The 23,986-nt window shown below is 43.9% G+C and overlaps 1 protein-coding gene across 1 annotated transcript in view; it reads right to left on the minus strand.

Moving 5' to 3' along the window:
- The window catches only part of LOC135699973 (adenomatous polyposis coli homolog), a 50,699-nt gene that overhangs the window by 5,909 nt on the left and 20,804 nt on the right, over window positions 1–23,986 (minus strand). Inside the window, exons 3-6 of the mRNA XM_065220298.1 lie at window positions 18,571–21,099; window positions 17,682–18,503; window positions 16,813–17,622; window positions 16,048–16,743 (exon numbers count right to left, since the gene is read on the minus strand). Coding sequence (XP_065076370.1) covers window positions 16,150–16,743; window positions 16,813–17,622; window positions 17,682–18,503; window positions 18,571–21,099 — 4,755 coding nt within the window. The 3' untranslated portion in view covers window positions 16,048–16,149. The remainder of the gene's footprint in view (window positions 1–16,047; window positions 16,744–16,812; window positions 17,623–17,681; window positions 18,504–18,570; window positions 21,100–23,986) is intronic.

The following is a 23,986-nucleotide window of genomic DNA, read 5'->3' on the forward strand; positions in this document are numbered from 1 at the left end:
CGAGAGATCGTTTTAACGAGGTTGAGTCTACTGCGGCAGTCCTTTTTGACCTGTTGGCAATTCTGGTCGAAGGAGAGCGTTCGGTCGATCAGTACGTCGAGGACGCGGTTGGGATGGCTTGGTCGTGGATCGTAATTGGGGTGCTATTGACTCGGTGATGAGACGGACATACGTGGCATCGGATGCTCTTCCTGGCGGACAGCTGGAAACCCATCGAGTCGGTCCATTTGACGACGGCAGAGACTGCCGCTTGCGCTTGCCGTAGGGTTCGGATCTGTGTGGGACCGGCGGCCACAATCAACCCAGGTAGCCGATCAAATACCCCGATCATTGCCACCAGAAACAACGTGACTGCGATAACGAACCGAAACCTTGTCGAAAGGCATGTTGTCGAGCAAGCTGTTGGTCTCAAGGAACATCTTGAGTCGACGGTTCACCATCCGTTCGAATACCTTGGCCATGCAGGATGTGAGAGCGATCGGCCGGAACTTAGATGTGCCCTGTCTTTTTCGTTTGCCTTCGGGATGGGCACGACGAGACTCTCCTTCCACAGCGTCGGGTAGGTATCCGAGACCCAGAGTTGGTTGAGCATCTCAAGCATGCAACACTTGCCCTCAAGAGGCAGCTTTTTTAAAAGTGGAGATGGCCGAAATTTCTGCGAAATACCCTCCGAGTTCTTCGGCGACGGCTGTTGGTTCGGAGGTAGCTCCGTTAGCTTGTACATGTAATCGCGTCGAGTGTCGTTTACTGCTGAGAGCACCGAGTTACCGGTACCGAGTTAGTAGCTCTTCCCTGTTTGGGTCATCTCTTGGGGTTTTGCCTGAGTTTCTGTAGAGCTTTTCGGCGGACCTTAACGGATTTTTTGGTGTCTGTCGACCGTATATTAACGTTAGCAGATTTAGTGTACTTGTGTTAGTGTGTGCGAACCAACCCTTGCTGATCCGGATGTACTGCCACGATGCGAGCCAGCTCCCAAGTTGACGGTGGGCTGTTATCGTTTTTCGCGATAAACAACTGCTCAGGCTTCAAGTTGTCCTAACTCATTCTCCACTTTCCTCTGGGTTTCAACGTGGCGATGTACTCATCACGCCACCGCTTTGTACCGTTGAACTTTCGCCCAACGATCCAACTGATCCGTCTTGATGTGGGTTAAGTCTGGTTCAGGCAGCAGATTCAAGGGCTACCCGACCAGAAAATAAGTGTAAGTGCTTCAAGGCTATCAGGATTCGACGATATTGAGCAGGGTCTCGAATTGAGACAGGCCTCCACTTAAAAACAACACAGTTGATAGCTCCTCGTAAGTAAGTTTCTCATATCCAAGCAAGGGACGAAGCAACTCCTTTACACAACCGTTTTCCATATGCCACCTTGATGTTGGCTTGCCGGTGGAATGAATCTCCACCGAATACCGAGGTTGGTGAAGAAATGTTCCGCTTGCTTGGCGTGCTTCGTGACCATCCCATAGATCTCCTGCAACTGTCAATCAGCGCCTGCCAGATTCGTGCACTTGTCTGACCACACTTCGTTGCAATATCCACGGCGTGCGATCATTCTCTTGAACGCTCCCAAAAAAGTACCGGTGGAAGGTCTCCTGCGACTTCCAAGCTGCTGTTATCAAAGTTGGTCCAGCATGATAGTTGTTGACGTGAATGTCCTTTACGAGAAGTTTTGCGAAGCGATGGCTCTTAGGGACGATTATCGGGTGCTTGACATCGAAGGAATACACCGAGTGCTGCAATCGCCCTCCAAGCCGGACCGTGCCGGTACTATCCAGGAAAGGGTATAGGCTTAAAATACTGGATTTAACTGGAACTTCCTCTCCGCGTACCAGCCCGCATAAACAATAACCATAAGAAGCACCCAACCACCAATTCCCTTTATGTGGTATGGTCATACTATTTATTATATCGTTAGTGTATGGTATTCGTTTATTAGGAAGAGCCTTGATTGCACTTGCATAGAAATCCTGGTGCGACAGTCGTACAAACTGCATTCCAGCTTGATGCAACTCCGATGGCAAAATAGAACCGGATTACTTGTCATTGAAGGTTACCTTGCAACTCATATTGTAGACGAATTTCCGAAGCACGCCGCGCTAAGATCGGATCGTTGTTCCTTCTCAATGACGTTGCTTGTGGCTGGAAGACTAACGGAAACATTGAGTGATTGAAAACGTTGGAGGTTGTTGCAAACGACCTCAGCAGGTATGAAAGCTTTGGTCGAACCGGCCAACGCACAATGTTCACCTCAACAATACCATAGATTTCATCGTACAATCTTTATTTTCCTTCCTTAACTCCTGAACCCTAACTTGACGGATCTCCGTCTCCTAAATCTCACTAGCTTCTTTTTCCCTCTCTCTTTCCACCCTTTTCTCTTATTTACTCACAATCTTCTCGTACATTCGTCTTCCGTGGCGCCGCCGCGGACGTCGTTTGCTGCTTAGCATCTGCACCCGAGCATTCGTTCGGTCCGCATATTGTGGATGCTTCCACACTGTTCCACTGTTCCACACTGTTGGTTCTACTGGATCAACGATCGACCACCGCAAATTTCCGGAAAAATCAACTGACAACGAAACACGACGATTGACTAACGGAGTAATCCATGATGGACTAAGGACCCCGCGACGCATGTTAGATAGCATTTTGGAGGCCTCTTCTCAGCCCGACACAGTCCCGTCTCTTGCTGCCAGCGATCATCTTAGTCGTCGCGGTCCTGTTGTCGAGTCTGCATCATCGAAAACCTGTCGCAGTTCTCTCGTTCCTGCCATCCAAGTCGTCCCGGCCCTGAGTCTAGCGCTGGCGATGGGGTCTTCCAAGCTGCCTATCATGGCAAGTATCCTATTAGTAACGGCAATTCCCGCTCTGACGAATCTTCAATCCCTAGGACTGCGCCTCTAGCAAGTAATGCTGCACCTGCTTCTTCGAATGTCCTGAATTGAGTTTTAAATCCCGTACGCTCGACCCTCCTGATGGCTCGGCGGTTGAGCAAATATGGATCGCAATTGCCAGTGTCGATGCAACACTCTACCTATGCGTTGTGTATATTCCCCCTGATCGAGTAAACGATGAATCTTTGATCGAAAAGCATATCGATTCGCTTAACTGGGTGGTTTCGCAGTTAGGACCAAGAGACAACGTTATCATCCTAGGCGATTTCAACTTGAGCTCGATCTCTTGGCAGCGTAGTTCACATGGTTCCCTGTACCCGATTACATCACGATCCTCGATTAGCCTGGCATCACGGAAGCTGCTTGATGCGTATAGCACCGCTGGACTCAGACAAATGAGTGGAATTGCAAATGAAAACAATCGTACGCTTGATCTATGCTTCGTCAGTGAGGAACTTTGCGAGCACAGCACAGTTATGCAAGCTCCATCACCGCTCGTTAAAATCTGCAGGCATCATCCTCCTGTACTGATGGAATTCAAGATAAGTCCACAGCAACGCTTCCAAGATACCTCTGAAAGCATCGCCTATGATTTCAGAAAGGCTGACTTCAACAACATGAACGAGTTCCTCGCACATGTCGATTGGGACGAGGTGCTTCAAAATTGTGATGCCAACCTCGCTGCGTCGACCATATCTGGTATCCTGTGGTATGCCATCGATCAGTTCGTTCCCGTGAAGTCTAGACACGAACCGGCTAAGCCAGCCTGGTCAAATGCTGACCTCAAGCATCTTAGGACTGTGAAGCGGGCAGCTCTCAGACGACATAGCAAGTATCGCACGGACTCCACGAGAATGAGATATATGGCAGCGAGCACTGAATACAACCAACTTAATAATCGTTTGTACAACGCATATCAGGACCATTTGCAAAGGCGCTTCAAGACAAATCCCAGAAGTTTTTGGCGTTACGTCCATGACCAACGGATGGAATCCGGACTGCCCTCTAAGATGACCAACGGATTGTTCGAAGCTGATTCCACCACTGACATCGCCGACCTGTTCCGTTCTCAATTCAGCAATGTTTTCACTAATGAACACATCGACCCACAGGATGTAGCCGTCGCCACCAGAAATGTTCCTCAATTTTCGGCCTCTGGGCTACAGTTCGTGATCACGAACGATATGGTTATATCAGCCGGAAAGGATTTAAAATCCTCCACGGGATGTGGTCCGGATGGGATTCCATCGCTTGTCCTCAAATGCTGCGCGGATACACTTGCAATACCACTAGCAAGAGTATTCAACCTATCTTTGGCTACTGGTGTATTCCCAAACTGCTGGAAGCAGTCGTATGTTTTCCCACTTTTCAAGAAAGGCTGCAAGCGGATTGTTTCGAACTATCGGGGCATAGCTGCGTTGAGCGCCACTTCTAAGCTGTTTGAGGTGATCGTTCTGCATAAGCTGGTTCAGAATTACGCACACTACATTTCGATTGATCAGCACGGATTTATGCCTAACCGTTCGACGACAACTAATTTGACTTGTTTCACTTCGTTCGTGATCCGCCAAATAGAAAATGGTCAACAAGTAGACGCTATTTACACAGACTTATCCGCGGCGTTTGATAAAATGAATCATCAAATCGCAGTTGCTAAATTCGACAAGCTGGGAATGAACAGTAACTTGCTTTCCTGGCTTCGATCCTACCTAAGCGGTCGAAGTATGTTCGTCAAAATTGGAGACCACGTTTCGCCCTCCTTTCCGGTTTGGTCCGGCGTTCCCCAAGGAAGTCACTTGGGGCCGTTTCTATTCTTGCTGTATATGAACGATGTCAATTTCATCTTGAAATGCCTAAAACTCTCGTATGCCGATGACCAGAAGCTTTACTACACGATTAAGCAACCACAAGACGCGTTTTTTCTGCAACAACAACTGGAAGCCTTCGCTGAATGGTGTCATATTAATCGAATGTCGCTGAACGTGTCCAAATGTTCGGTTATTTCATTTGGCCGCAAGAAATCACTCTTCCATTTTAGCTATGCTTTGGGAGGCGTGAATCTACAACGTGATTCGACAGTAAAGGACCTGGGGATTCTGGTTGATACAAAATTAACCTTCAAGCAAATATTATAAATTAACAATATGGTTCACTCTTCTATTATCCCCAAGACACGATTTTTCCCGACACTAGCGGCTCTAGTGACGCGAAAGGTGACTAGTACACTGTAAATTGAGCGTAACAAGGCTATCAAAAACAACTCACTGTTGAGTAAAATTTAACCACACGGTAAGAAAAAATTAGTCAAAATTAAGTTTATATCTCAAGCGGTGCCGGGATTTTCTGAGGTACAAAATACCTGATCACGAAGGGTGGTTGAGGGAACTGCTTCTCGGGCGTCGGTAGTATTGGTATTCAGTACGGAAAACAAATCAAGGAAAAAAAGTTTATTTCACCCAACTAGGTACTATGTGGGAAGCCAAAAGTAAGTAAAGTCCCATGTACTCAATTATCATGTTTTGTTGTTTTTGACATCATCCACATCCAGAGGGCCAGTCACTTTCGAATATATGGGAATGGTAGAAAACCATTTGGAAATGCATGAACATTTTCAGTTTTTATTCATTATCGTCTTTATGAGCAGTTTGGCAGTTGTCAAAAATGACATCAAGATGCCTAGCCGGAGTCAATTTTGTTCTGAATAGTTTTCAATCCGACAAGTAGGCTTACTCAGATTGGGCTTTTCCGCTTTTCGCGCTGCCGTTCCGCTTCCGCTGTAATTGCGTAATAAATAATAAAGCGGAATGAAACGATGCCAAATGGAAAGCAGAATCAAAACAAAACCGCAAATAAAGCTACCAGAAACTCAAGTTTCTAATGGTCATAGGGTTACAAGAAGTTCAAAATAAAAATAAACCCCGTTAATATGCACGAAGTGTCATTCAGATTAGCGGGGGTCCACAGTATTGTACACGGTAAGAAAAAAGTACCCACTGTCCAGTTCGTTTTTACCTACTTTTGACTAATTTGTCTCCTTTTCTCTTTATAATGTTGTCAAAAACGGAGGAGCAAAACCACCCAACAAGGGTGGGAACCCAACGTTGAGTATAATCATATTTACCTACTGTTGGGTACAACTAACTTACTTTTGGGTAGAAAGCTAGTGGAAAATTTGTGGTTCCTGCACTATAGTGCCGAGATGAGTGAAAAGAACTTTATTTTGGGTACTTTTTTCTAGCCGTGTAGGGTATTTGGACACCGCAAAAATTTCCCTTTTATACTTGCACCATTCTTAACATGCGATTATAACCATTTCCCCAGAATTTGGGTACATTTTACTCATCGTAATAAAAATGGTTTACTCAGATTCTGCCAACTCCTTACTGCACATAAGAATGGGTACCGTCTACCAAATCAAAGGGTGGAATCAAAATAGTGTGTAGAAGAAGTGAATTCTACTCAATTTAGAGTTGTTTGCATGTCAATTTCTCTGTTAGCTAAACAAGCTGGATCGTTTTGGTTAATGATTTTTTTAACGGTATGGGTTGATCATTTTGCGCTGTTTCTGGATGTTCCAGCTCGAAAGAAGGCCCTTCTAGGATTTCTTTCTTCCAGATTAATGCTTCAAACAGGTAAACAGATTTGGAAATATAGTAAATTTCAGCTAAGCCATACCAAAGTTTACAAAATTTTAGGGAAGTGGATGCCTGGACAAACTTCTGTCGCAACCCGTCACTCAACAACAGCAGTCTAATTTGTTCTTTGCATTTTCAAGATTCCGACTAGATTCCGAACAACAAAACTCAAGGGTTAGTATATACGCTAACGATTTTAAATTGATTCACTACTTGAATAGCGTATTGGTCCCAAGCAAATCGATTAACGTACCCTATTCTAGTTGAAATTCTAGTACTACACTATGTTTGTTTTGATTCCGTATGGAAGTTTGACAGATAAAAAGAGGGGTTCGTGGATTTTCCTATGTTTCGAGGGGTGCATCGATTAGCTTGGGACCGAAGATAGAACCAGAACTGAGCCAAAAAGTTGAGCACATTTTTTCGGGACCTTCTGGTCTTATACCCCGTTCACATTACAGCCTATATCACTTAATATAGGCTGTCTTGCAATGAGCACTCATACATAGGATTTCCAGTGAAAACTAGATGTATGAGTGCTCATTGCAAGACAGCGTATATCACGTGATATACGCTGTAATGTGAACGAGGTATTAGAGTTACCTCTATGGCTCTATCAACAATCAATACGAAACTAGCGATTTTAAATTGGCTCACCACTTTAGTAGCCTATTGGTCCCAAGCAAACGATTAACGTACCCTATTCTAGTCGAAATTCTAGTACTACGCAATGTTTGTTTTGATTCGCTATGAAAGTTTTACAGATAAAATGAGGGGTTATTGGTTTTTCCTATGTTTCGAGGGGTCATTCGACAAGCTTGGGACCGAAGATAGTACCAGAGGTGAGCCAAAAAGTTGAGCACGTTTCTTCGGGACCTACTTGTCTTAGAGTTATCTCTATGGTACTATCCTTTCACTTCATCGAAAAATCCCATAAGAAACTGTCAATCATTTCTAGAATAGACCATTTTTCGACGGTGCCGTCAACGCCAATAATGGAGCACGCACGAAGGCGATCAAGCACACAAAAATGACAGTATCAAAGGCAGCGCAGGTTGCTATGATTTTCATCCAAAAATAAGTTGAAATTTCCCAATGGTGAAAACATGACGGTTGAGTATTCGGTTGAGTACTTTTAACTGAAAATCGAATTCATTTTTATTTTTTTTTTTTGTTTTTAAGCGTCTTTTTCTTACCGTGTTTGTTAATCTATTACCCAAAATTGGGTTAACGATTATAAGCGTGTTGAAAGTTTTCTTCCTGTCAGTTGCCAATGTGGTATGTAAAGAGGGATGGCAGATATGATCTTCATTTTCATTTATTTGTTTGGATTACCTCTAAGCTTATTGTACATTCAAACTATAGCAGATATCACGTTACTTTTGATATCATATTATATTACCTTATTACGTTATTAATATCAACTTTAGTCTGAACGTAGCATAATTTCATGACGTCAGGGAAGGCGTGTAACATGCATGAGAAAGCTAATACTGTTTGCCACACCTATTATTTGACTAAACGTATGAATTGATTACACGCTTAAATAATAAGGCCACGAATGTTTTTAGTCACCTTTCTCACCGGGAGAGGGTATTACTTATGCGTCTTTTCAGAAATATATGGGAATTCTGGAAGTGAACCATATTGTTAATTTATAATATTTGCTTCAAGGATCACGTCGCGTACGTTGTGTCTAAAGCCTCATCGCAACTAGGATTTTTATTTCGCTTTGCAAAAAAGTTCAAGGACGTTTACTGCCTAAAAGCTTTATACTGCTCAATTGTGCGCCCTATCTTGGAGTATTCGTCTATCGTCTGGTCTCCTTATTACCAGAACGAAACTCAACGCATCGAAGCTGTTCAGCGAAAATTCGTCCGGTTCGCTCTACGTCATCTTAGGTGGAGAGATCCATTCAACCTGCCCAGTTATGAAAGCCGTTGTCTACTTATAAATCTGGAATTACTAGAAGCAAGACGCAACGTGGCAAAAGCGTGCTTTGTTGGGGATCTTCTGCAAGGCAACATTGACAGTCCTACGCTTCTTAGTTTCTTGGACATCAACACACGTCGTCGCAATCTTCGGTCGCACTCGTTTATCACCATCCCTCCGGCAAGAACTAATTATGGCTTTCACGAACTCAACCGGTGTTATTATGTGTACGATTTCAACGTGTCACGAGAAACAAACAAGCGTAGTTTTAAACAAGTTTTATGTTAATTTATGTTATTCGTTAGTTTTGTATTTAGCTGTAGAACAGGTGTCATTGGGGTAAACATTTTACCTGTTGACTGATAAACAATAAATAAAATATGGAAATTTGCGATTGCCCCGGAGACGATCGAGCCACGCCATCGAACCGTCACTGCTTCGAGGAAGCCGGACAGTGGCCTGATTGTGGAGTGGCCATGCGACTTCAAAACCTGGCCTGGCGATTGACTGATCCACGCCGTCTGTGATCCACCGGTTAATTTGAGGCTGTAAAAACAAAAGCCTCCTGTGTCGAAGGTTCTTGCTTGGCTCTTATGGCTCTCTCAATTCGGGGCGTGTGGGAGCTGATGTGCTTTGTTTGGCCTCCGTCTCACCCGGATCGTGCTCGTTCTCGTTCGTCCGACTAATGAATTTGGTGTTTTGCGGGGACTGATATTCGGATGCAATTTTTTGCGGCATGGGAACCTTTCTGCTCTTCGACGTGGGAAGATGGCGTCGCAGAATGTGCGGAAAATTTTCGTTACTCGGTACACAGCAAAAAAAGTTGTTGAATATTACATCGAAACTGCTGCAACCAGGTCAATCCATCGGTTGAGTAATATCACATTGTACGATGTACATCGATTTTGCGAACAAAATTACATCCATTGATGTAATATTGCATCTGCTTTTTGCTATTACATCATTATTTCATACATCAGCTTGAATTACGTTGATCGATATTACATTTTTTTTTGCTGTGTAGTTTCCTTCCACTCGTCGAATTCCTCGCTACGGTGCTTCCATCACTCCGGCAAAATTTTGCACCTCAAGCACTCTTCGTTGCACTGGTGGACTTTGTTTCTACCGGTGTGTGATGGCGAGCTTGCCGACCAGCGTTGCCAGGTCATTTTCAAAAAAATCTGGACCAGTTAAAAAATGAAATCTGGAAAAATCTGGAAGGCTAAACAAATCATTTTTTTTAACATAATGCAATTGTAATCAAAGTGATGTGCCGATCTCTCGTAAAAATCGGTCAGTATGATCATCTGGATTTTATTCAAAGTACCCAAATGTTTATGAATTACATGTTTAAATAAATTATATAAAACAAATAACTTGTTAGGATTGCTTAAATCATCTAAAAGTTAAGAAAAGTATTGACACAGTGTGCTAAAAAAGTTTAAATATCCATTACACAGCATTTCAAAAGTTGAGTTAAATTGTTGGTAAAATACTGCAGAAAATATTTTTAGAATTGCTTTATAAATTGTAACTTTTTTTAAAAGAATGGGAAGCAAATAATCAAGCAACTTTGATGGGATGGATTTTTTAAACTAATAGTCGATGTAGTCCTTACTTTTTGATGCAGTACCATAATACGTCTTAAAGATTTTGATAGTTCTAAAAAAATCTAATACTACCCTGAGGTTGATCAGACTTTCAATGTAATTCTTGACATCATAGTAGGCAGTAGGCAATTTTATTTTAAAGTAAAATTCACCAAGCTGAAGTGGGAATCAAAGCCTTACATCGTGGTACTCACACACAGTTTACCTAAACTACAGGTAACTCAGCAGTTTACATAACCATTACGAATTATTTTATTATATAACTAAAATGAAAGTCTGAAAGCGGAATTTATATATTTCCTGGATCCCAGATCATGTAATTGTTTGTTAGTCTGAATTTACTTAGAACTCTTTACAGGATATCTTCATCCTTTTTTCAGAGTTCCATTTGAATCATCCTAGAATTCCATCATACTTCTTTTCTGGATTCCCCTAAAATAATCTTGATAATTTTCAAACTTTTCAGCAACATTCTAAGAGTTCTCTTGTAATCTCTCAAACTAGCAATAATTTCCAAGAATTGGCATAATTTTGTTTTCATCTTTCTCTATGAAATTCCCTTGGAATATTCTTAATAATTTCCTTGGCACACTCTTCAGAATGACCGTCACACTATTTTCAGACTTATCCAATAATTCCCTTTGAGCTGCTTTGTAGATAAGTTCAGAATTGTTTTGAAATCCTCTTTCGTATTTGCTAAGTACTCAAATACTTTGCCAAAATGGCATTGAAAGTCTCCCAGAAAATTCCAAAGGTTCTTTTGGCATAATTCCGATTAAATTTCTAAATTTTTTTATAAAAATGAATCTCCATAGAAACATTGAACAGAATTCCATTGAAATTATTCACACGATTCGTATCAGTATACTCCTTAAGTTTCATCATAAGAAATTTCTTTGATTTCTGTTCTGAATTATATTTCCATTCTTCACAAAATCTCCATGCAATTGCCATCAGAGACAACTGACACTGTCTTCAACCAGAGGTTGCACAGACTGAAAACTTAACACTAGAAAACTGACAACACACCACACCCAGTAGACCAGAAGGGAAATTTTCAGGTTGCGAAAAGTTCCACTGGCTGGAGCGGAAAACGAACCCTCACTTCGTGGCACTCATAATACGCCTGAACGACGGGTAACACCGCACGACCACGAAGCTTACAAAGATGGATGGAACTATACTCAGAATTAACTTGAAATTCTCCTTCGGTTTCGCAAAGAATTCGCCTCACACTTCATTGTAAACTATTTTCAAAATTACCTTACCTCTGAAATTTTAGGGCAATTTAGAATTCTAAAGAAATTCAGACTGCTGTAACAGGTAAGGGAAATGATGGCTTCGGCATGACAGACTATTTTCGGCAACTTCGCTGAATGCATTCAAATGATTTTGTAGGCTTTCAGCTTCAATTTGATTATATTTTTACCACTGAGAAAAAGTAATCTAGCAGAGTTTTCTTGAAATGAAACACACACACTACAAAATGCTGCCGATTTCGAGTTGCCGATGAAAGCACAGTTGTTTAATACGCAGCTCAAATAGAAAGGTTGCCGAATAAAAAGCTGTTGCCTACAATAGTCGCTCTCACTAGAGAAGATTGGAGCTTTGTAAAAGCGTTTCAAAACAGTTTTTGACAAATGCTTTGACTGAAATTGTTAAAACAGCTGCCAGCAAAATATTGTAAACGAACCAATACCAACAATCAATACGAAACTAACGATTTTAAATTGACTCACTACTTGAAGCAAACGATTAACGTATCCCATTCTAGTCGAAATTCTAGTACTACGCAATGTTTGTTTTGATTCGCTATGAAAGTTTGACAGGTAAAATGAGGGGTTATTGGTTTTTCCTATGTTTCGAGGGGTGAATCGATTAGATTGGGACTGAAGAGAGTACCAGAGCTGATGATCGCTGCTTAGGTTGCCGAGAATACGTAAATTCCCCTACTTAAAAGAAATGCTAAAAATTATCAGATGCTTTTAAAAAATTTCCTTATGAATTATCCTCAAAAATCTCACAAACATACTTCAACGTCCTGGTTGTTGTCTAGATTCAAAAGCCTTGCTAATTTTCCAAGGCTCAACTTATTGTTTTCAATCCTGAACAGTTTTCGATTCCTCTAAATTAAAAGAAAATATGAAAATTCCTCCATATTTAAATTTAATTTTTTTTAATATAGAAAAAATCTAAATAAAAATTCCAATCATTCATTCAGGCTCACTATTTAAAAAGTTTGAAGATTTTTTCAGCAAATCATCTTTGGAAAATGGATCCATTTTCATAATTCTGCAACCCATTAACATGCAAACATTACAATTCCAAGTACAATTTGCAATAATTTCCAACGTTGATGGCCTTTAATAATTCAAGAAGCAGTTTTTATTTTTTGATTAGAGTTTAAATCAATTGCTATGATATTTTTGAAGCAACATGTTTGAAAAATCTGGGAAAATCTGGAACATATTTTAAAAATCTGGAAATATACGTGATCTGTCTGTGTATCTGGCCGGATGACCGAAAATCTGGAAAATCCAGATAAATCTGGAATACTGGCAACGCTGTTGCCGACACTGTCCGGGACAGTCGTGTGAGTGTGTTTTCTTGTCACTTTGGCGGAAGCGAGGGTTGTAATGTTTCACCACAGCGGTGACGTTTGCCCGAGTGGCGTATCTTCTTTTTTCGTGCACACGTTCAAACGATTGTCCTCAATACTCATATATTTAACTAAATTCCATACATAACAAGGTACGTACAGTGACTGTACGTCGTGTGTTTCGTTTTCCCATAGAACATACCAAGTTCCAGCGGAGAGATCCCGCGGAAAGCGCAACCAGCAGGATTTTCGTTTGAAACAACATCGCTGAGTCCGAGAGTAGCTGATGTTTTGTGTTTGGGCCGTCGGTGGGCATGGTCACCTTAAATGTGAAAACATCTGTTGGAAGCCAGTGTGTTCCGAGCGCCTTCACAATATTCCGTTCGTCGGGTAATTAAATCGGCATTGTGGTGCTGATGGTATCTGTCAGCGAGTCGAGTACTTCAGTTGGGTTTGAACTCCATTTACGAAGAGTAAACCCTGCCTTGCCGAGGATTTCCTTGATAATCCGTACCACTTTCTCCACTGAATCTGCGCCTGAAGGTCTCTTCAGGCGCTTCTTGATTCTCTCAGCAGCTTTCGAGTACTGCTGCTCGCATTTTTCTGCTGCTCGCATTTTTCTGCTGCTCGCATTTTTCTGCTGCTCGCATTTTTCTGCTGCCTTGTGTAGTGCTGCCATTGCTAGGAAAACTGAGTTATTAAGACCGTAGATGACGGTACGAAGACGAAAATGCTGAATCGGCTTGTCAGGAGATTCTCACCATACGATGCATAGGTAATCCGTATCGTCATGGTGCACCCACACCTGGCGGTACATCTTTTCGACATGCGCGATGAATACCACTAAGAACAATCGGAATCGCAGCAGTACTTCAAACAGCTCGGCGTTGATGTTCGAGGCATCTAGTATCATTGAGGGATGTTCCAGTCGTGATGGCAGAAGAAGCATCGAAAATGGTGGTTACGCTGTCCTCCTTTACGACGCCATGGTGGGGCAAGTAATACGATTTCGAACAATCCACATCGATCTCCGCTGGCGGCACAACTTCCATGTGGGCCAATTGCTGGTTCTCTTGCATAAACGATAGGTATTGTTGCTTGAGCTGCTGTAGTTCTCAAATCAGCTTTCAATCGCTCTCAACCGCCTGGTAGCAGCGGCCAGCGAATTCCCAAGTTTGAGCTTTGAATCATCCATAGGCATCCATAAAGCGACCTTCCTGCGAGCGATGCTTGACCCCTCCAGTACGATCGATATCAACCTCTTGATGCAGATTGAGTACCGAATGATAGTTGTGAGCACACCCTTGCTTCGAAATCTTTCCTGCAACCATCCATCCAAAGACGGAACGCTGTGCTACAGGATTGCCGTTTTGATCCTTGACCTGCCCTGGCTCTAGTAACGAAAGGAAAACATCAGAGCCCAGGATGATGTGCGTTGATCCGGCTTGTTGAACTGCGAGTCGGCCCCCCAGGTAAGGCATGTTTGAAACGCTAAAGTGCTGACACGGCAGTGTTGCCGTGAGCTTTCCCAATACGTAAGCTTGAGCGACGAGTTTCACTCCATCCTCGAAACCGCGATGAGATCACTAGTGTAACCTTGCCGGCGGTAGTGCCGTCAACCTCGGCGTTGACACCAGTGACTTCCAGTGTAGCGTTGCTACGCCTCAACCCAAGATGCTTTACGCACGCCTCCGTTATGAGCGACACCTGCGAACCACATTCAATAAGAATCCTCACCTCGTTCAGCTTGCCATCACTCCCTTTGACTCGTGCCACCACTGTTGGCAGCAGCGTAGCTTCACATTTCTCGCCCAGCGATTGTGCCGAGTTCACATTCACCGATGCTAGAGCTGATTCCGAACGAGCTTCCTGGTTTGATTGATCCTGATTCGGCTTCTTCTCCGGTTGCTTCGCTTCCTGTGTGCACAGTAAAGTGTTATGCTGTTGCTTGCAGTCTGCAGAGCGGCATACCGATTTCGACGGACACTTTTTCGCCGAGTGGAAAGGACGCAACCAGTTGAAGCACAGCCTTGCCGCAGTGATAGACCAGATGGTCCTTCGAGCATTTTACACAACGTGTGGCTTCGTGTTATCCTTCTTCACGGTATCTCCCTGGCTCTGTCGCTTCGTGAATGCGGTGCACGTTTCGAGTGCATCGCAATGCTTCTGCAGGAACTCCAGAAAGCCAGCAAAGGTTGGACTGTCGACATCAATAATTTTCTGAGCCTACAAAGACCTTGTTTCCCTGTCAACTTTCTCCAGCAGTAGGTGGATGAGCCATGGATCCCTCGATTCGATTTCGTTCCCGAATGCCTTAAGCTGACCTATCACGTCGTCGGATGTTGTCACCATCTTCTTCAATCCACTAGTGCATGAGATTGCTGGTTGGCCGATGAACTCCAGAACTAGGGCAAACACGGTGTACTTCTTCTTGTTGTAGTGCGTTACAAGTGTCTCCAAAGCTTCCTTATAATTCCAGAACAACATGTGAAAAGGGCATACAAGCTTTTTGTAAACAAACCTTCTTATGCCCTTTTCTCGCCACCCATATGACACCAACGCAAACCTTTAACATCACCGGGTAGGGGACACTTTCCCCTTCCCGATGATATTGCTGGTTTGCGTGGGCGACCCTCGGTTGGTGAGAAAAGGGCCTACAAAGTTTGTTTACAAAAAGCTTGTATGCCCTTTTCACATGTTGTTCTGGAATTGTCATCATTGATGGGAAATGAACTGACCATTTTCTTCACCTCGCCATCCAGATATGATAGCAAGTACTGCATCTTCAACGAATCCTTCAGGTCCGTTTTGCTGTGGATTGTGCTCACGAACAAATCCTTGAAGGAATGCCAGTTCTTCCGTTCTCCTTTTAACAATATTTTGTCAATGTCGATGTTGGGTTTTGAACTTATGTTCACTTCGAATTTTGATCCATTTCGCACCTTTTGTCTATTTCGACTTTCTGTTCGACCTTTTGTCTCTCTATGTTATATTCGACCTTTTGTCCATTCGATCTTATGTTCCTTTAAGTTCGTTTCGACCTTTTGTCCATAAGACCTTTTGTCCATTCGACCTTCTGTCCATTCGACCTTTTGTCCATTCGACCTTTCGTCCATTTGACCTTTTGTCAAAAAATTTAATCAAGAATTCACCCGGCGATTCTACATGGACTTTAGGTTACACTCCCAGAATTTCAAAGACGATTTTTCATAAATTATTGAGACAATTATCCAAAGGATTTGGAGGCAACTCTGAAGATCACACTTCAAACATTTTGGAAACTATGTTAGAAATATCCAGTCTCAATCGACAGCTGCGCGTTCAAGATACTCTTTGGTTTGCGACGGATAGTTTAATAAATATTAACCTTACACTCACCTCAAAAAATCACCGCGGCAAACAGGAAGCAACTCCTCTTCTCCCGAAAAGTTAACAGTGCCGTCGCTCCCAACTAATGTCAGTCAACCACCCCTAGCGGATTCACCGCGTTCCGGTTTTCACCGCGGAAGCGGCCGTTCTCACAAACGCATTCCGCACTCCGTCCAGCTTGCCCTTCAGCACATCCGGATTCGACTTCATCGTCAGGTTGGTCCTCTTGGGCAACGCTATGCCACTCTTCCGGCGCATCGGAATCATCGATCCCGGACTGGTCGGAGTGGTCACCACCACCGACTGTTCGCTGGAAGAGTTTGAACTGATCGGAGTGCTCAACCGGCTGATACCGGTCGATGGTTTCTTATAGTCGATCAGCGAGGTCCGTGCCGAAGTCAGTCGATACCGGCTGCTGAGGGGTGTGCTCTCGCCGGATGGAGCAACCGCCGTCGGGGTGCTGGGAGTGGTCTTGCTGGCATCCATACTAATGCTCTTGTGAAGAACGATGCGCGACTTGGCGATGGTGGTCAGTCGGGAGGAGGAAGCCGAGCTCGGGATCATGGAGCCCGATTTGCGAAGGGTTTTCGCCGGGGTAGACGGAGCGGACGTTACGACCGGAACTTCCGGGTTCGTTGGTTCATCCTTAGTGAACGTTCCCTGGCGGATGAGAGGGGGCGGTGGCGATGGCGGAGCCACTGGGACCTGATTGCGAGAGTTTCAGCGTTAGAATCAGAAATATGTGTGACGACAAAACACAACGCTTCATCTTACCTTAGCCCTGGAACCCCCAATTGCTCCACAAGACGGCTGTCTGCTGTGAAGCTTGGGAACGTCCGAACTGCTGCTGCTACTACTGCTTCGAACCGAACCATTTCCATTCATCTCCAACGAGTTCCGCTTCATGCCAATACTGGATCGAGCCTTGAGAGGCTGTGGCCGTGTCTTTGAAGCTTCCACTAGGGAACTTTGAGTTCGTAGCTTTGGAACAACTTGCAGTTCTTTCTTGGCACCAGCCGGAGTTCGAGTAATGACTGCCGGTGCGGAGCTTACCGACTTACGATAGGGCGACACGTAAGGAGGTTTCTTCGTACCGCGAACGGTTTTCACCACTTCGGGAGCAGATGCCGGAGTGGTACTGATCTTGCTGACAACAGTCTTGATTGGAGTTGGCACCTTGCTAGGGCTGGAGAGGGGAGTTTTGAGCTGAGTGGGTGCTTCATGTGCTGGGATATTCGGAAGCTTCTGCTCCAGAGATTTCCTTCGTTGAGCTTCCTGGATGGTATAGGTCACAGGATCATCATCATCATCTGCTCCGGTTTCCACCGGTTCCGGAGACAGAACCCGTTCCAAGGACATTGGCGCAGGGGAGTGCAAAACGAGGGGAGAGAAGGCCACCGGTTTCGCAATGATTGTGGCCCTCGGAGTTCGGGGAGAATCCGGGTCTCCGTTGGCGAATCGATCAGCAAATGGTAGGATACTGGTGGAGATGACCTGCGTTTCATATCGGGATTTGTTCTCCTGGCGACGTTCTTTGGAGGACTTCTTCGGTGACGGGGTCGATGGGTTGCTAGGCGTTGGGGTCTGGAAAGAATGTTGAATTAATTTATCTGAAAAGTGATCCTGAAATAACTCAAAGCTACCTTCACATCTGGCGATTCTCTCGCCTCCCTCGTAACCACATCCTCAGCAGTCTGATTCAAATCCACCGGCTCCGGCTTCGGAATGGTGTACGTCTTGTAGCGATCCTTCATCGCCTGCCGCCGCTCGGCCTTCTTCGGACTAATGGGAGTACTCTTCCCACCGGCATTCATCGTCGGAGAAAACTTGATCAAATTCTCCAGACTCGAATTTAGCGTCAAGCTGGAATTTCCGGAGCTTATGTATGGATCCGAAGCTCCCGCATGACCACTGTCCACATCTACAATCTCCGACGTAATACTGGCCACACTGATCATCGAATCCATCAGTTCATCCATGATGGAAGGCGGTCCGATGCTGTCCAGGTTGTGCAACGAGTTCAAACTATCGTTGAACGTATGCCCGAGGGCTCGCTTTGCTACCAATCCACTTGGTAGAGTAATCTTACGAGATTCGTTCCGGAATGTCATCTCCGAATCCGAGCAGTCCGAAATCAGAATACTGTCCGATCCGAACGGCGGATGGATCTTGCTCAGATCAAATTCTGCACTCTCGACGATCGCTAGGTTCTGCAGATTGTTGGCGACTTTGGTGGCTTCCATAGCGATGATGGTCGAGTTGGTTAGCGTCGAAACGGTACTGAACGAGAGACCGTCGGAACCGTGTGTAAAATGACCACCGACCATCGGGTGTTTCACTTCACCGCCCAGCTGGAAGTGAATTTCATCCTTGGACAGGTCTTCGTTGCTACCGTAACCGGGCAGCGATCGGTGCTCGTTCATCGGAGTTTGTTCCTCCAAAGCATCCAGGGCTTTAGAGTCAACCTGGTGGTGGATAGCAAACAGGCTACAATATTGACAGTTGACAGAATTAAGGTCAAGAATTACTTACCTCCTCGCTGATCGTCGCCGTGTCGTCATCATCGCAGAAATGCTGAATCTTCGGAGCCTGAACACTTAAACTAGGAAACGACACATCATTCGCACTAGTTACGTCATCATCCCAGGTGTTATTCTCCACCTTGTCACCACCGCTGGACGAAACCGTCCTCAGATATTCCGCAGTGGAAACCAGTTCCTGTGTGAGCCGCTCGACCGATTTAAGCATCAAATCCGGATCCTTGTGCTTGTTGTTGGTCGGAGCAAATTCCACCATGAATTCGTTGGACATCTGCATCTCACTGTTGCAACCAACGGACGACGAGCTCATGAGACCCACCAGGGCGGAGGAAGCCGGGAACTCGTTCGACCGCTCCATCAAACTCTCAAATCCACTCTGACCCATCGTGCTGCTGCTGCTGGTGGTGATGGAAGAAGCTAGCAGGGGCTGACGACGCTGCCGTGATGACTGCTCCTGCTGGTGCTCCTGCGTTTCCGGTTGCGATTGCCGCCGTTGTTGCTGTGGTTGTGGAACCGGTAGTTCCGCGCTTCTTGTGGTGATGGTGGGGATGGAACTGCTGGTGACTGGTGTGGTACGGGTAATGATGGATGACTGATGGGTGATGATGGAGGTGCTGGTGCTGCTGTTGCTGATGCTGTTGTTGTTGATGATACCGGTGACGCTGATGTTGCTGCTTCCGCTGGCCGTGGTTGTTTCTACTGCTGCTACTACGCCTGCTGACATTACGTTGGTGGCACCGACATCCTTCGTAACCACAGGCGTAGTGTCCACGTTTTTTGGATTCGACGACTGGTTGTTGCTGGAGGACGCAGCAGCACCGGAAATGGCCAAACGCTGTAGATTCCGCGTGAGATCCATCACCAGCTGACTGTTCTTTGCCTTTGGCATGCCATTCTGGATGCATTCCATCAACAGTTCGTAGTCCCGCTCCGAGTCCGGAATGCTCTCGTCCGGTGCCGCCGCTGGAGGACGCGGTCCCGACTGACCGTAGTTCATTCCGGCCCGAAGCTCAAATCCTGGCTCAGCGTGCTTCTCCGTCAGCTTCTTCATACCGTTTTCGATGCACTGATCCAGAAGAGAATTACTCTGTGGATCGTTTGAATCCACCGAATCGATAGAATCCAAGGAATCATTGGCATCCGCTGCGGCTACAGTCATTCGATTCACCGGTGGAAGTGGATTCTCCACAGCTCGGAACGTTGATTGACTAGTTTTGGCTCTGTTGGAACCGATTCCGGCGGCGATCGCTTCATCCAACAGGTGGTCATCGTTATCCGATTCCACCGATAGGGAACTCAGGGATCCATTGGCCGCATGAGCCTGTGCGAAAGGGGTTCCCTGTTCCTGAGAATGGGGTTGCTTCCCCTTCAACGAAGAAATCTTGTAGACATTCTTCACTCCATTCGGCGCCTCGGAAGCCACTGTCAAATCCGACAGTGCCGAAATCGTCGAATGGGCACAAGGACTGTCCTCCACGTAGAAATTGTTAACCTCATCGTTAGCATATAGAGGCCCCAAGTGGGTTGGGTTGCGCATCATGTTCATGGGATTCTCCTTCTGAACTCCCATTAGCGGCATACCGTTGACCTTTCTCATGAATCCCATCGCATCCACATTCTTCGGCTTTGGCATTCCACTCCGGATGCACTCCTCTACTAGCCGGTCATTCTGCTCCGCCGAAACCGTGGAACTCTCATCCGACTCATGCCCATTCCGGGAATCCATCGACAAAACACTCAAATTACAGTTGCTGTTCACTTCGGACAGCCTCGCTGGCGTATCCTCTGTACAGTATCGCTGCAGCAGGTCTTCCTGCTCCTGCGGCGGTGGAACCACAATCTCTTCCTCTATCTTCTTTTTCTTATCCTCTGCGCTTCTAGCCATCACATTCATGCCCATATTGATACACGACTCTAGCAGAAAGTCATCGTCGCGATCCGACTCTCCATCCTCGGAAGCACTGGCTTCCGGTATCGGTAGAACCGGTGGCCCCACTTTCGCTGACCCTCCAGCCACCACCAACTTCGATTCCTCGTCCTCCTTATCGTCGATACTGAGATTACTCAAACTGGTCGCACAGGAGAACACAGCCGGTGTATTCTCCACATCGAACTTGCTGACCGTGTCCTCGAATGCACTCTTCGGTTGCACCGGAGGTCCAACCGCGTGGTCCTTCTTCTCCGCCCCCACTCCGGCCGCCTTGGCCATCATTCCCGTTCGTCGCGGCGAATGTGGCATACTCTGGGTCGGCGAGTCGGGCAGTTCGGACGGGGAGATGACACCGGACGCGAACCGACTGAACTCGCTGATGATGGAACTCTTGTCGTCGGCCGTACAGATGGGCTCGGCACTCGAGAGCGATCCCATCGAGCTGGTGCGGGAGAACATCAGCGGCGTTTCCTCGGCCGTGTTCAGGAACGATACCTGCTTGCTGGCGTGGGTGCCGCCCGGGGTGGCCGGAGTCACCGGTTGGTCCGAGGGTTCCGCCTCCGGGGCGTGCTTGCCGGAGAGTTTGGAGTCCTGCCGGTGGGAGAGGGAGGGAGAATGAGAGAAAGGTTAGTCGTTTTGGTCATTGTTTTGAAATGGAATGGCATTCTGCAAGAATTACGAGGAGGATGGATTTTTAAGAGGAAGGGTGCAAGAGAATTCATTAGGAGGAATTCTAAAGGAAATTCTAAGAAAAATTTAACAAGAATTCTGAACAAAATTTCTACGAAGAATTTCGCAAGAATTCCTTAGAACAGTTTTGCAAAATTTCAGAATAAATTCTACAGGAATTTCTGATACCAAGTCCACCCGAAATTCGAAGAGGAATTCTACGAGAATTTCTATCATGAAATTTACACGATTTCTGCAAGAAATCCTAAGATGGATTGTTCAAAGAATTTCAAAAAAAAAATTAACGGTATTTCTGCAAGAATTCCTAAAGGGGATTTTACAGGAAATCTAAAACAGAAATTCTAGAAAGATTATACAAGAAATCCAATGAGAAATTCTACAAGAATTTTTAAGAAGGATTCTACAAGAAATCCAAGAATAAATTCAACAAGGATTTCTAAAATTTATTCTACAATAAATCCAAGAAGAAATCCTACAAAGATTCTTAAAAGGAAGTCTACGACAACCTTTTAGCAAAATTCCACAACGAGATTTAGAAGTGAAATTCTGCAAGAATTACTTAAATTGAATTATGTAAAAAATCCAAAAAATTTTTGCAGGAATTTTATACGAATTTTCTGAGACAAATTCTACAAGAATTCCCAAAGAAGATTTCTACACGAGTGTCAACAAAAAATTAAGCAGCATTCTACATGGATACCTCAGGATCAGAGGAGTTCTAAGAGAAATTATATAACCATTCCTAGAAGGAATTCTACAAGAATTCCTACAATGAATTTTAAATAATTCTAAAAAGATATTCTACAAGAATAGTTGAGAAATTCATTGAAAATCCTAAGAAGAATTACCATAAAATTTAGGAAAAATTTCACAAGAATTTTTAGAATGAATTCAAGGGAAAAAATCATAGGAGAAATTCCACAAAAATATCAATGCTTCAAAGAAGAAGTGTACAAAAACTCCCTTGATGAATTTTGCAGGAATTCTGCAAGAATTGATAAGTGTTAGCCGTGAAGTAGCAGAGTAAATAAAACACGTTTATACTGGTCAAGACAACAAACTCAAGTGAGGTTTTTATTCATCCGCTTGCACGGCAATTAGGTTTTGCACCGTCGGGGTTAACCTCAATCTGATGACAGTTCAGTGGTACTGTTTACGTGGACTTAGTCGATTGTTTCTTGGGTGGATTTTCTCGATAATTTTTCAGACTGCAGTGAGATGTTAACAGCATTTCTGTAATGTTCACGAGCAACATCCTTGCAACGCGCTGTTCCTCGACAATTTTCAAGTTAAAATTCAAAAAATTAAGAAATTTTTTTTCGAAAAAAAACGACTAAGTGCTTGTAAACAGTACCACTGAACTGTCAAAAAGGTTCAGCCGATTAACACTGAGTTCATTTATGACGTCACGCTGCAGTACCTAATGAATGGTTGTTCAGTTGCTTTCACACTGATTGAAAGAACGCGCGATGCTGAATGGCGCAGTGCTGCCATCAATAAAAAGGATTCTAAAAGAATTCCTTATAAGAAATATACATACATTTCTGAAAGCGATTCTATGAGAATCTTTAAGGGCCTATTAATAAACTACATAACCAGCTGTATGACCGAGTCTACGCAATGCGGAGAGGGACATCATCATCATCAGAATATCTACAACAAATCTTAAGAGGAATTATGCAACTATGAGTTATATTATAGGATACATTCTACAAGAATTATGAAGAGAAAACTTAAAAAAATACTGCAAGAATTTGAAAGAGGAAGATTTCAAGAGTTCCGGAGACGAAATCTACAAGAATTTTTAAGATAAATACTACAAAACATTGAAAATGAATTCTACAAGAATTCCCAAGAGTTAATTTACAGGATTTTGTTGAAGAATTGTACGGAAATTGCTGATATGAATTCTACAAAAAAATCAAGACGAACTCTACAAGAATGCCTTAAGAAAAGATCTACAAAAATTTCTTATAGGAACTTTACAGGGATTTTACAAACAAATCAAAAAAGAACTCTACAAGAATCTCCGAGAAGAATTCAGGCGAAGCATTTCTTAATAATTGTTAAGGGAAATTCTACAAGAATTATTAAAAGGTACATTTGACAAGAATCCTGTAAGCCCAAGGCTGAAAGCCTCCCTAATAAAGATAAATAATAATAATAAGAATCCTGTAAGAATTTCTAAGAGGGATTTTAAAGAATTCTTAGGATGAATTCTACAAGGGGTATTTAAACGATTGCTGCAATATTTTCTAGCAGTGATTCTGCAAATCAAACAAGAAGAAATTCACAGGAATTTGGCCTCAAGTTTTAGAAGAATTGAACGAAAATTGCTGATACGAATTCTACAAGAATTCTGCAAGGAGGAAGTCTAAAAAATCAAGATGAACTCTACAAGAATGCCTTAAGAAAAGATCTACAAGAATTTATTGAAAGAACTTTACAGGAGTTTTACAAACAAATCAAGGAAGAATTTTACAAGAATTCCCGGGTATAATTCTACAAGAATTCCCGGGTATAATTCTACAAGAATTCCCGAGAATAATTCAACAAGAATTCATGCGAACCAATTCTAAATAATTGTCAAGAGAAATTCTACAAGAATTATGAAGAGGTACATTTGACAAGAATCAAGTAATAATTTCTAAGAGGGGATCTAAAAGTTTTTAGGATGAATTCTACAAGGTGTCTTTAAAAGAATTTTCTAGGAGTGAATCTGCAAATATTTCAAGAGGAAATTTACAGGAATTTGGCAAAAAGTTTTTAGAAGAATTGTACGAAAATT

The sequence above is a fragment of the Ochlerotatus camptorhynchus genome, unplaced genomic scaffold (assembly GCF_037179485.1).
Source record: "Ochlerotatus camptorhynchus isolate MF236.1 unplaced genomic scaffold, CSIRO-AGI_Acam_v1.1 ptg000124l, whole genome shotgun sequence".
Taxonomy (NCBI): Eukaryota; Metazoa; Arthropoda; class Insecta; order Diptera; family Culicidae; genus Ochlerotatus; species Ochlerotatus camptorhynchus.